This window comes from Nicotiana sylvestris, chromosome 10 (assembly GCF_000393655.2).
Source record: "Nicotiana sylvestris chromosome 10, ASM39365v2, whole genome shotgun sequence".
Lineage (NCBI taxonomy): Eukaryota > Viridiplantae > Streptophyta > Magnoliopsida > Solanales > Solanaceae > Nicotiana > Nicotiana sylvestris.
Window position 1 is genome coordinate 67085546 of NC_091066.1, and position 10895 is coordinate 67096440.

Here is a 10895-nt window from a genome sequence, read left to right on the forward strand (position 1 = left end):
CATTCTGGAGTCGTCTTCACATAGTTCCGACTACGATGCAAATTCTAAGACTTCAGCCTCCGTTTAGGGACTAATTGTCCCAACCACTTCCAAAAATCAAAATGAAACCTCCCGGCAAGTCATAATAGCAGAAATAGATACAGGGGAAGTAGTTAATAGGGGATCGGGGCTCTAACTCTCAAAATGATCGGTCAGATCATTACATCCTCCCCCTATTCATTCATCCTCAAACGGGCATAGAGATATACTTGAAGTGGTAAAAAGATGAGGATAATGGCTGCGCATATCCTGCTCGGTCTCCCAAGTCGCCTCCTCAAATGGCTAACCTCGCCACTGAACCTTTACTGATATAATGTTCTTTGACCTCAGCATTCGAACCTGCCTATCCTAAATAGCCACTAGCTCCTCAACATAAGATAGATCCGTGTCCATTTGGACTGAGCTGAAATCCAACACGTGAGACAGATTGATGTGATACCTCCGGAGCATCGAAACATGAAATACCAGATGAACTCTTGCTAGGCTGGGAGGTAAAGCAAGCTCATACGAAACTTTCCCAACTCGCCGCAACACCTCAAATGGACCAATAAACCTTGGGCTCGGCTTTCCCCTCTTTCTGAACCTCATAACGCCCTTCATAGGACAAACCCGGAGTAAGATCCGCTCTCCAACCATGAATGCAATATCGCCAACCTTCCTGTCTGCATAACTCTTATGTCTGGACTGGGCTGTGCGAAGGCTATCCTGAATCACCTTAGCCTTCTCCAAGGCATCCTGAACCAAGCCTGTACCCAATAATTTGGCCTCGCCTAGCTCGAACCAACCCATTAGGGACCGATACCGCCTACCATACAAGAGCCTCATATGGTGCCATCTGAATGTTGGACTGATAACTGTTGTTGTAGGCAAACTCCGCAGTGGCAAGAACTGATCCCAAGAACCACCAAACTCTATCACACACGCATGGATCATATCATCAAGAATTTGAATAGTGCGCTCAGAAAGCCCGTCCGTCTATGGGTGAAATATTGTGCTCAACTCCACCTGAGTACCCAACTGTTGCTATACAGCTCTCCAAAATTATGATGTAAACTCCGTACCCCGGTCAGAGATGATAGGTACCAGCATGCCATGAAGTCTGACAATCTCACGGATATAAACTCGAGCAAGCTGCTCGAAAGAATAGGTAGTCATCACAGCAAGGAAATGAGCTGACTTGGTCAGCCTATCCACAGTCACCCAAACTACATCAAACTTCCGCTGAGTACGTGGGAGTCCAACAATGAAACCATAGTGATCCGCTCTCATTTCCACTCCGAAATCTCTAACTTCTGAAGCAATCCACCCGGCCGCTGATGTCATACTTTACCTGCTGGAAATTTAGGCATTGAGCAATATACTCCACTATGTCTTTCTTCCTCCTCCTCCACCAATAATGCTGCCTCAAGACCTGATACATTTTCATGGCACCCAATAAATAGAGTACCACGAGCTATGAGCCTCCTGAAGAATCAACTCACGTAAACTGTCCACATTAGGCACACATAGCCTGCCCTGCATCCTTAATGCACCATCATCCCCAATAGTGACCTTCTTAGTATCACCGTGTCGGACTGTGTCCTTCTGGACAAGCAAATAGGGGTCATCATACTAACGCTCCCTGATACGATCATAATGAGAAGGCCAAGAGACCACACAAGCCAATACACGACTAGGCTCAGAAATATCCAATCTCACAAACTGACTGGCTAAGCCCTGAACATCCAACACCATGAGCCTCTCTCGCGGCTGGTAGATATGCTAAACTCCCCAAACTATCTACCCAGCGACTCAAAGCATCGGCCACCACATTGGCCTTCCCCATGTGGTACAAAATGGTGATATTATAATCCTTAAGCAGCTCTAACCACCTCCTCTGATGCAAGTTAAGATCCTTCTGCTTAAACAAATGTTGCAAACTCCGATGATCAGTATAGATCTCATAAGGGACACCATACAAATAGTGCCTCAAAATCTTCAAGTCATGAACAATAGCTGCTAGCTCAAGGTCGTGGACGGGATAGTTCTTTTCATGTACCTTTAATTGTCTAGACGCATAGTCAATCACCCTACGATCCTGCATCAGCACTGCGTCGAGGCCAACAAACGACGCGTCAAAATAAACTATATAAGACCCCGAACCTGAAAGCAATACCAATACTTGGCCTGTAGTCAAAGTTGTCTTGAGCTTTTGGAAGCTCTCCTCACACTCCTCTGTCCATCTAAATAGAGCACCCTTCTGGGTCAGCCTGGTCATAGGTGCTACAATAAATGAGAATCCCTCAACAAATCGACAGTAATAACCCACCAAACCAAGAAAGCTCTGGATCTCTGTAACTGAGGACGGTGTGGGAAAACTCTACACTGCCTCCACCTTCTTCGGATCCACCTTGATCCCTTCACTCGGTACTACGTGACATGCTACTGAATCCCAGAACTCACATTTTGAGAACTTTGCATATAAATTCTTCTCTCTCAAGGTCTGAAGCACAGTCCACAGGTGTTTCTCATGATCTTCCCGACTCTGGGAGTACACTAGAATGTTGTCAATAAAGATAATGATGAATGAGTTAAGATAAGGACAAAATACAACATTCATCAAATGCATAAATGACGTTGGGGCATTGGTCAGTCCAAATGACATCACAAGGAACTCGTAATGACCACACCAAGTCCTGAAATCGGTCTTCGGGATTTCTGGCTCCCGAATCTTCAACTGATGATAACATGTACGCAAGTCAATCTTGGAGAACACCCTATCACCCTGCAACCGATCAAATAGGTCATCAATACGAGGCAAAGAATACCAGTTCTTCATTGTAACTTTGTTCAACTGGCAATAATCAATGCACATACGCATAGAATCATCATTTTCCTTCACAAACAAGATTTGAGCACCCCAAGATGACACATTGGGCCGAATGAAGCCCTTATCAAGCAATTCCTGTAACTGTTCCTTCAACTCAGGAGGGGCCATACGGTAAGGAAGAATAGAGATGGTCTGAGTGCCCGACAACAAATTAATGCCAAAATCAATATCTCTGTCGAGCGCCATGCCCGAAAGATTAGTTGGAAACACATTAGGGAAATCCCTCACTACTGGGACTGACTCAACTGCAGGGGTATCAATACTAACATCTCTCACATAGGCTAGATACGCATCACACCCCTTCTCAACCATTCGTTGAGCTCTAAGGAATGAAATCACTCTGTTAGGACTATAATCTAAGGTACCCCTCCACTCTAATTGTGGTAAACCTGGCATGGCCAGCGTCACAGTGTTGGTTTGACAATCAAGAATAGCATAATTGGGCGATAATCAGTCAATGCCCAAGATAACATCAAAATCTGTCATATTGAGTAATAATAAATCGGCTCTGGTCTGAATACCACTAAGAGTAATCAAACACGACCGATACATGTGGTCCATAACAAGAGCATCTCCCATTGGAGTAGACACATAAATAGGGGAACTCAAAGAATCCCGAGATACGCCCAAATATGGGGCAAAATAAGATGACACATAAGAATAAGTAAAGCATGGATCGAATAGAACCGATGCATCTGTATGACAGACCGGAACAATACCTGTAATGATAGAATCTGAAGCAACAACCTTTGTACGAGCAGGAAGAGCATAGTATCTGGCCTAGCCTCCCCCTCTAGGGTGACCTCTACCACCCCGACCTCCACCTCGGGCTGGCTGAGCAGGTGGGGTGGCAGCTGGTGCTGTAATCATAGCCTGGGAACCCTGTAGAGCAAGTTGTGGCTAAGAAGTCTATGGAGGTGCACCCCTCCTAAGTCAGGAGAAATCCCTCACCACATGGCGAGTGTCGCCACACTCAAAACAAGCTCTAGGAGGGCATGGAGGCTGTGACTATCTCGGGCCAGGTCTATTGGACTGGCCGCTAAAAGTACCCTGTACAGGAGGCATACTAGATACTGGAGGTGCATAATAAGGCTCCTGAAGTCTAGGAGGAGCTAGAATACCATTGGCGGCTAGAAGAGATGAATGATCGGGGCAACTCACATAGCCCATACCATGACGAACTGCAGTTAGGGCACGGGCACCAAAATAATGGCCCAACTTTCGAGACCTCTTGGCCTCTCTCTCCTCCCTATCCCAAGTAAGCATGCCCTCCACTGTCCTAGCAATACTCACCACCTGCTGATACAGGATATCCATCTCTAACTCCGGGCCATGCTAGTCCTGATGTTGGGAATGAGTCCATAAACTGACGAACCCTCTCTCAAACTATAGAAACCAAGGCTAGTGCATGTCTAGCCAAGTCACTGAAACGGACTGCGTACTCTCAAATAGTCATAGCACCCTGGCACAACTGCTCAAACTCCGTGCATCGTGCGTCCTTGAGGCTCTGAGGACCATACTCTCTCAAAAACATATCCGAGAACTGAGTCCATGTAAGGGAAGCTGCCTCAGCCGGACTGTCCAACTCATAAGTACGCCACCACTGATAGGCTGCTCCTTGAAGCTGAAAGGCAGTGAAAGAAACCCCACTCGACTCTGTTATGCCTATAGTACGGAGGATACAGTGGCACACCTCCAAAAATCCCTGAGCATCCTCCGATGCTAGACCACTGAATGTAGGAGGGTCGTACTTTTTATACCTCTCGAGCCTATGCTGCTCCTCCTCTGAAGCTGCTGCCCTATCCTCGGGCTGAATTGGGGCTACAGTTGATACCAGTATAACCTCTAGAATCTGATCAACCTGGACCCGCTGCTCTGGGGTGCGGGCGGCGGGAGTCTATGCTCCTCCCCTGACCTGAGATGTGGATGAAGCAAGGGAAATCAACCCTGCCTGAGCTAGAGTGTTGTACATGCTCATGAACTGTGCAAGGGTCTCCTAAATAGGTGGAGTAGTAGTAGTAGTAGGCATATTTGGTTCATATGCTCCGACTGAAGCTACTGGTGGCTTCTTTGTAGCTCGCTCGGGTGCTTTGGCTGCACCACGTGTGCACTCTTGGCCTCTACCGGCCCTTGCCCTGGCCTCTAGTAGCTATAACAAGGGTGCGGGTGCCTGGTCATCTCTAGTAGCACATGTCCTCACCATTTGTGAGAAAATAGAAGACAAAAGTTTAGAATTGCAAAGTCAATAATCACGCACGACAAGGAATCAAATGAAGTGGAATTTTTCTAATAGTTCCGTAGCCTCCTGAAGATAAGTACAGACGTCTCCGTACCGATCCGTGAGACTCTAATAAAGCGGCTTGTGAATCACGACTCCTATGAACCTAGAGCTCTGATAGCAACTTGTCAAGACCCAATTTCCCCCTCCATGAGTTGTCGTGACGGCACCTAGTCTCTACAACTAGGTAAGCCTAACACTTTGCAAAAATAATGAAACAACATGAACATCAACTACTAACAGTAATAAATATCTAATAAGCAATTGGATGCCACTTGGCATATACAATTATCACTTCTGAAATATACCAAATAATTCCTAAAACCCGGATTACCGTAAGCCACAAGCTACTAAGAAGTCTTAACTGTTCTGTACACCATTTCTACAGAAAGAAGGAACAATGAACATAAGGGGATAAAGGAGGACTCCGAGGATCTGCGTGCGTGGGCAGATGTACCTTGAAGTCTCCAATAAGCAGCAGCAACTACAACTAGTGATAGGGCTGGTAAGATGAACCTGGATCTGTACACGAAAATATGTGCAGGAAAGGGCATGAATACACCATAATGGTACCTACTAACTGTCAAGCCTAACCATGATCGAGTAGTGATGAGATCAGGTTAAGGCCATACTGGTATATATATAATAAATTTTAACAGAAACAAATATCGCGGTAAGAATAAATACTGAAAATAAAATTTAACAAGAATATAAGCATAGAAGAACAATAGCTCAGAACACAAAGATAACAACATGGGATCTCCTAGAGTACCGTCCCGTAGTCCCAAACGTAAATGTGCAGGGGGATATTCCGGAATATCATTCCGTAGTCCCAAAGTAAATATGTAGTGCTAGGGGATCTCCCGGAACACCGTTCCGTAGTCCCAAAGTAAAATACAGTACAGGGGGATCTCCTAGAATACCGTTCCGTAGTCCCAAAGTAAATATGTAGCTCAAACAATAGAATTTCAACTACAACAAGAAAATCCTACAATTTAGACTAAGTACAAGTCAATGAAGAAGCCGAAAATTTCACTAAGCATGCTGCACAGAGTTCAGATAAGCAATTAAGACACGTAGATATGTTATCCTAAAATAAATAGGATAATTACATATTCTAGTGTAACTCAGTTAAAGGAAAATAGATATTTTACTTAATAAAAATGAAGTTTTTCAACAAATAGACCGTGTAAGCACTCGTCACCTCACGTACACGGCGCTCATATATCAAACAGTACCAAATCCTAAGGGGAGTTTCCCCACACAAGGTTAGGCAAGCCACTTACCTCAAACCAAGCTCAATCAATCAGTCACAAATGCTTTTTCCACGAATATCCGACTCCGAATGACCCAAATTTAGCCAAAATCAATTACATAGTATAAATATAACTACAAGGAACTAATCTAGCTAATGAAATCAAAGCTAAAGCAAGAAATCGGAAAATCGCTCAAAAAGCCTCCCCGGGCCCACGTCTCGGAATCGAGTAAAAGTCACAAAATATGAACACCCATTCACTCACGAGTATAACCATACAAAATTTACTCAAATCCGATACTAAAATCTCGATAAAAACCCCAAAATTCGGCTTAAGAACTTTTCTCAATTTTTCACCCCAAATCCGAAATTAAATAATGCAATCAAGCATAGATTATTGGGATATAACCATAAAGGAGTTAGGAATCATTAGCCAATAACTTCCTCTGAAAATCTTTCGGAATTTCGCCTTCTACCGAGCTCCCAATTCAGTTTTGTGATATGAACTCAAAACCCTCGTTTTTGAACTTTAAATTCTTCCTAGGTATGCCCTTCTTCGCGAACACGATCAAAGCCTCGCGTTCGCGAAGCACAAATTTCATCAGACCAAAAATCCCTTCTACGCAAACGCGATCAACCACTCGCGAACGCAAAACGCACTGACCCCCTCTCATCGCGTTCGCGACCTTACCTCCGCAAACGCGTAGACCAAATGGATGGGTCCCCAGCTGCCTCACTTTCCTCTACGCGAACGTGTTATACTCCCCGCGTTTGCGTTGCTTCCACTGACCATACCTTCGCGAACAATGGGCCCCTTTTCATGAACGCGAATAATAAACTCGAGTCGTCCTCCAAATGCCTTCACGAACACTAGAACCCCCTCGCGAACGCAATGAAGAAAATCTCTAGAACAAAATACGAGAAAATCTACCAACTCTCAAAGTCCAAAAATGATCTGTTAACCACCCGAAATCAATCCGAGGCCCCGGGACCTCAACCAAACATACCAACCAATCCTTAAACACCATACGAACTTAGTCGAGCCCTCAAATCACATCAAACAACGCTAAAATCATGAATCACCCTCCAATTAAAACTTAAAGAACTTGAAACTTCAAAATTCTACAACTGATGTCGAAACCAACCAAACCATGTCTGATTGATCCCAAATTTTGTACACAAGTCATATTCAATACTACAGACCTACTCCAACTTCCGGAATCGGATTCTGACCCCGATATCAAAAATTCCACAACCAATCCTAAACTCCAAAAATTCGATTTTTGCCATTTCAAGCCTAAATAAGTTACGAACCTCCAAAACACAATGTGGACACACCCCTAAGTCCAAAATTATCCAACGGAGCTAACGGAATCTACGGAACTCCATTTCGGAGTCATTTTCACAAAGTTCTAACTACAGCCTAAATTCTAAGACTTAAGCCTCCGTTTAGGGACTAAGTGTCCCAACCACTTCCAAAAATCAAAATGAAACCTTCCGGCAAGTCACAATAGCAGAAATAGATACGGGAAAGCAGTTAATAAGGGATCAGGGCTCTAACTCTCAAAACTATCGGCAATGATGTTACACCAACTCTTGGAATTAAAATTCGGTCCCGATATCAACAAAGTCAACTCCCGGTCAAACTATTAACTTTCTAAACCTTCTACTTTCCATCTTTTGCCAAAAGCATCAAATCAACTTGTAGACCTCCAAATCTATATTCGAACATATGCCTAAGTTCAAAATCGCTATACGAAGCTATCGGAACCATCAAAACGCCATTCCAGAGTCGTCTACATAAAAGTCAAACTCCGGTCAACTCTTAAAACTTAAGCTTCAAACATTGGAACTAAGTGTTCTAATTCACTCCAAAAGCTCACCGAAACCAAACCAACCATCCCGGCAAGTCACGTAACTACAAATACACATGAGTAAAGTATCAAATAGGGAAAACGAGACTAAAATACTCAAAATGATCGGTTGGATCGTTACAATTATATAGTGTAAGGAAGGGGATAACGAGAATTGAACACACGTTTAATGTGTGTAATACTTTCACCAATGTCACTAGATTAGTACAAGTCTTGGTGATGAAAATTGATTTTGGTATTTGACTCGATTGATGTCAATTTAGGTTAGAACTCTAAATCCGCTAGTTTAAATCTTGGGTCTACCCCTGGCTCTATGACTAGAGCAAACCTCATTGCGTCCATCTCTGTATATTTATTTAGGTGGACATACCAAAAGTTAAGCTGAGGTTAGAGCAACATTAAATGGGGTACAATGGTGTATTAAGAATGGCTTCACATATCTGGTGATTGAAGTTTATACTATTGCTTGCTAAATTAGCTGCACAAGGTGGATCAAGTTTAATTTGGCTGTCTCGTGAAATTTTCCAGATTTGGAGTGGATCCAATATTTTTACAAATAAACGGTGAAAACACAGGATTAAAATATTGATCGACTTAGTTTAGCAAACACAAGTGATATGAACAAGAAGCAAAAGCAAAGAGTTAACATACACAAGTAGAATATGTTTCTGAATAAAATTGATGGAAGTAGAGAAAGAAAATAGGCTACAGAAGGAAGTACATTCTTGGATGAATGTTCTGAAGTCCTCCGCTGAATAACCGATTATTCACTTGAATAAAGAAGACAGTAAGAATGCAAGGATGAGCTAAAAAAAATGGTTGAAATTTCATGATTCTGCCTTGACTTGTGTTGTTCTAACTGTATCCTTGTCATGATCACCCTCGAGCTGGCTTAAGTTTCCTTTCTCCTTGATTAGTTGAATATGGTGATGCTTGCAGTAAAGGCGCCCCTCGTGCGCAATATAGTTGGATGGGCTAATTGTACAGCCACCATGGCTACATTTGAAGCAGCTTTTGTGGTATGGTGTTCCATTCACTGATACCTATAAATAGAGTCGAATCCAAGATCTAGAGTTAATGAATTCAGAACAACTATGATCTTATTATATATATATGTACATATAAATCTTTCTCCATATGTACCTTTTCTGTTGGATAGACAGTATTCTTGCAGCCAAAACATTTCTCCCTTGTTCCAACAAACATGCTTGAAACTTTAGCTGCCTGTGGTTTCTGTTTGAAATATTCAACTTGGATTAATTATTTACAAAAGAGCCTCTCATATGTTGACAAGATCGAGTTATTCGTTTGTCGCTTACCTCATCTTTCTCTGGCTTCACAATTTTTGGTGTCCCTGGGATAATTTTAATCTATCAGTAAATTTTCTAATTTGCAAAAGTTGATTTGAAATGTATGCACTTTTCTCTAAGTACCTTCAAAGCTTTTGTCCAGACTTCCAGTTCTTTTGAAGAGCTGATCAAAGTGAGGTCTGCAGTAGAGAACTCCCTCAAAGGAATTGTAGTTGCTAAGCTGCAATTGAAGACAATAATATGCATTGATAATTGAGATGGAAAATTAGATTAACAAGTCTAAATCTACTTTCTTTATGAGATCAATCTTCTGATATGTTTTTATGCCACAGAAAATGAATGACTGAAACAAATCCGAACAATGAGCTCTACTGAGTTGGCTTAAAAACAAAACAAAATGTAAGAAACAAACCTTGAGAGTACCCTTGCAGTGATGGCATCTGAAACAAGCTTTATGATAGACTCTATTGTCTGCAGTTAATTTGTCAACTAGATACACTGTCTTTTCACATGCCATACATTTTTGTGTTGTTCCTGCAAATGCCATTGTCAAGTCTTTAGAGGTGTTTTTTGAGTCTTTCCCCCTGTCTTTCTTGATTTCTGAGTCTTGGAGTTGGAGGGGAGAATGGGGGCAAGATAAGAGGAAGAATGTAGATAAAAAGTTATGGTGAGGCAAAAAGGAGCAATATAACTAATTGAGAAATGGACATTTGACTGTCATTTTGTCCCCACGATGAAGCATCCAACTACCCCCACGTAAGGCCTTTTTCTTTTTGGGCTTCCCCTTGAATTTTTACACAATTTTGTCCTTTCATTTAGGGTATATATCAAGTTTTCACTTGAAGGGAAGCCTTGGTACTATCAAGAGGCCACAATCGTGAAAAAAATCTTTTTATAAAAATATAAAGTAAGAATATGTACAATAAACTAATGCGATTTCTCTATTTTTGACCCTTGTGCATAGTGAGAATTTTATCGAATTTTTGCTTCTTTAGTAGGTGAATATATTAATGTATAGTTACTGACATGAAATAAATCAGCGAAAATGATTTAGTAGGTGAATATATTAATGTATAGTTACTGACATGAAATAAATCAGCGAAAATGAGAATGAAGTTAGTCATGATTGTTACTTGCGTAGCTATCATAGTTCACATGCTGTGTTGGAGAACAGTTGGTAAAATGAGACTTTGTCTTTACAGCTTCAACTGATTTGCTACTGATATTGTAATATCACATGCATTATTATCACCTACTCTTATGAAATATC

The 10895-nt window shown here is 42.1% G+C and overlaps 2 protein-coding genes across 2 annotated transcripts; both read right to left on the minus strand.

Moving 5' to 3' along the window:
- Positions 1-387: 387 nt before the first annotated feature.
- LOC138879458 (uncharacterized) lies at positions 388-4225 on the minus strand. Its single transcript, XM_070159069.1, has 4 exons — positions 3958-4225; positions 2847-3297; positions 1370-1503; positions 388-950 (listed from the first exon to the last, which is right to left on the minus strand). Exons 1-4 carry the CDS (start codon positions 4223-4225, stop codon positions 388-390), a joined length of 1416 nt encoding a protein of 471 aa, XP_070015170.1.
- A 4708-nt stretch (positions 4226-8933) lies between these two features.
- LOC104220203 (LIM domain-containing protein WLIM1-like) lies at positions 8934-10570 on the minus strand. The gene is made up of 5 exons (XM_009771027.2): positions 10038-10570; positions 9749-9845; positions 9635-9669; positions 9459-9548; positions 8934-9358 (listed from the first exon to the last, which is right to left on the minus strand). The coding sequence occupies exons 1-5, from the start codon at positions 10170-10172 to the stop codon at positions 9143-9145; spliced, it is 573 nt and encodes a 190-aa protein (XP_009769329.1). The 5' UTR covers positions 10173-10570; the 3' UTR covers positions 8934-9142.
- Positions 10571-10895: the final 325 nt, after the last annotated feature.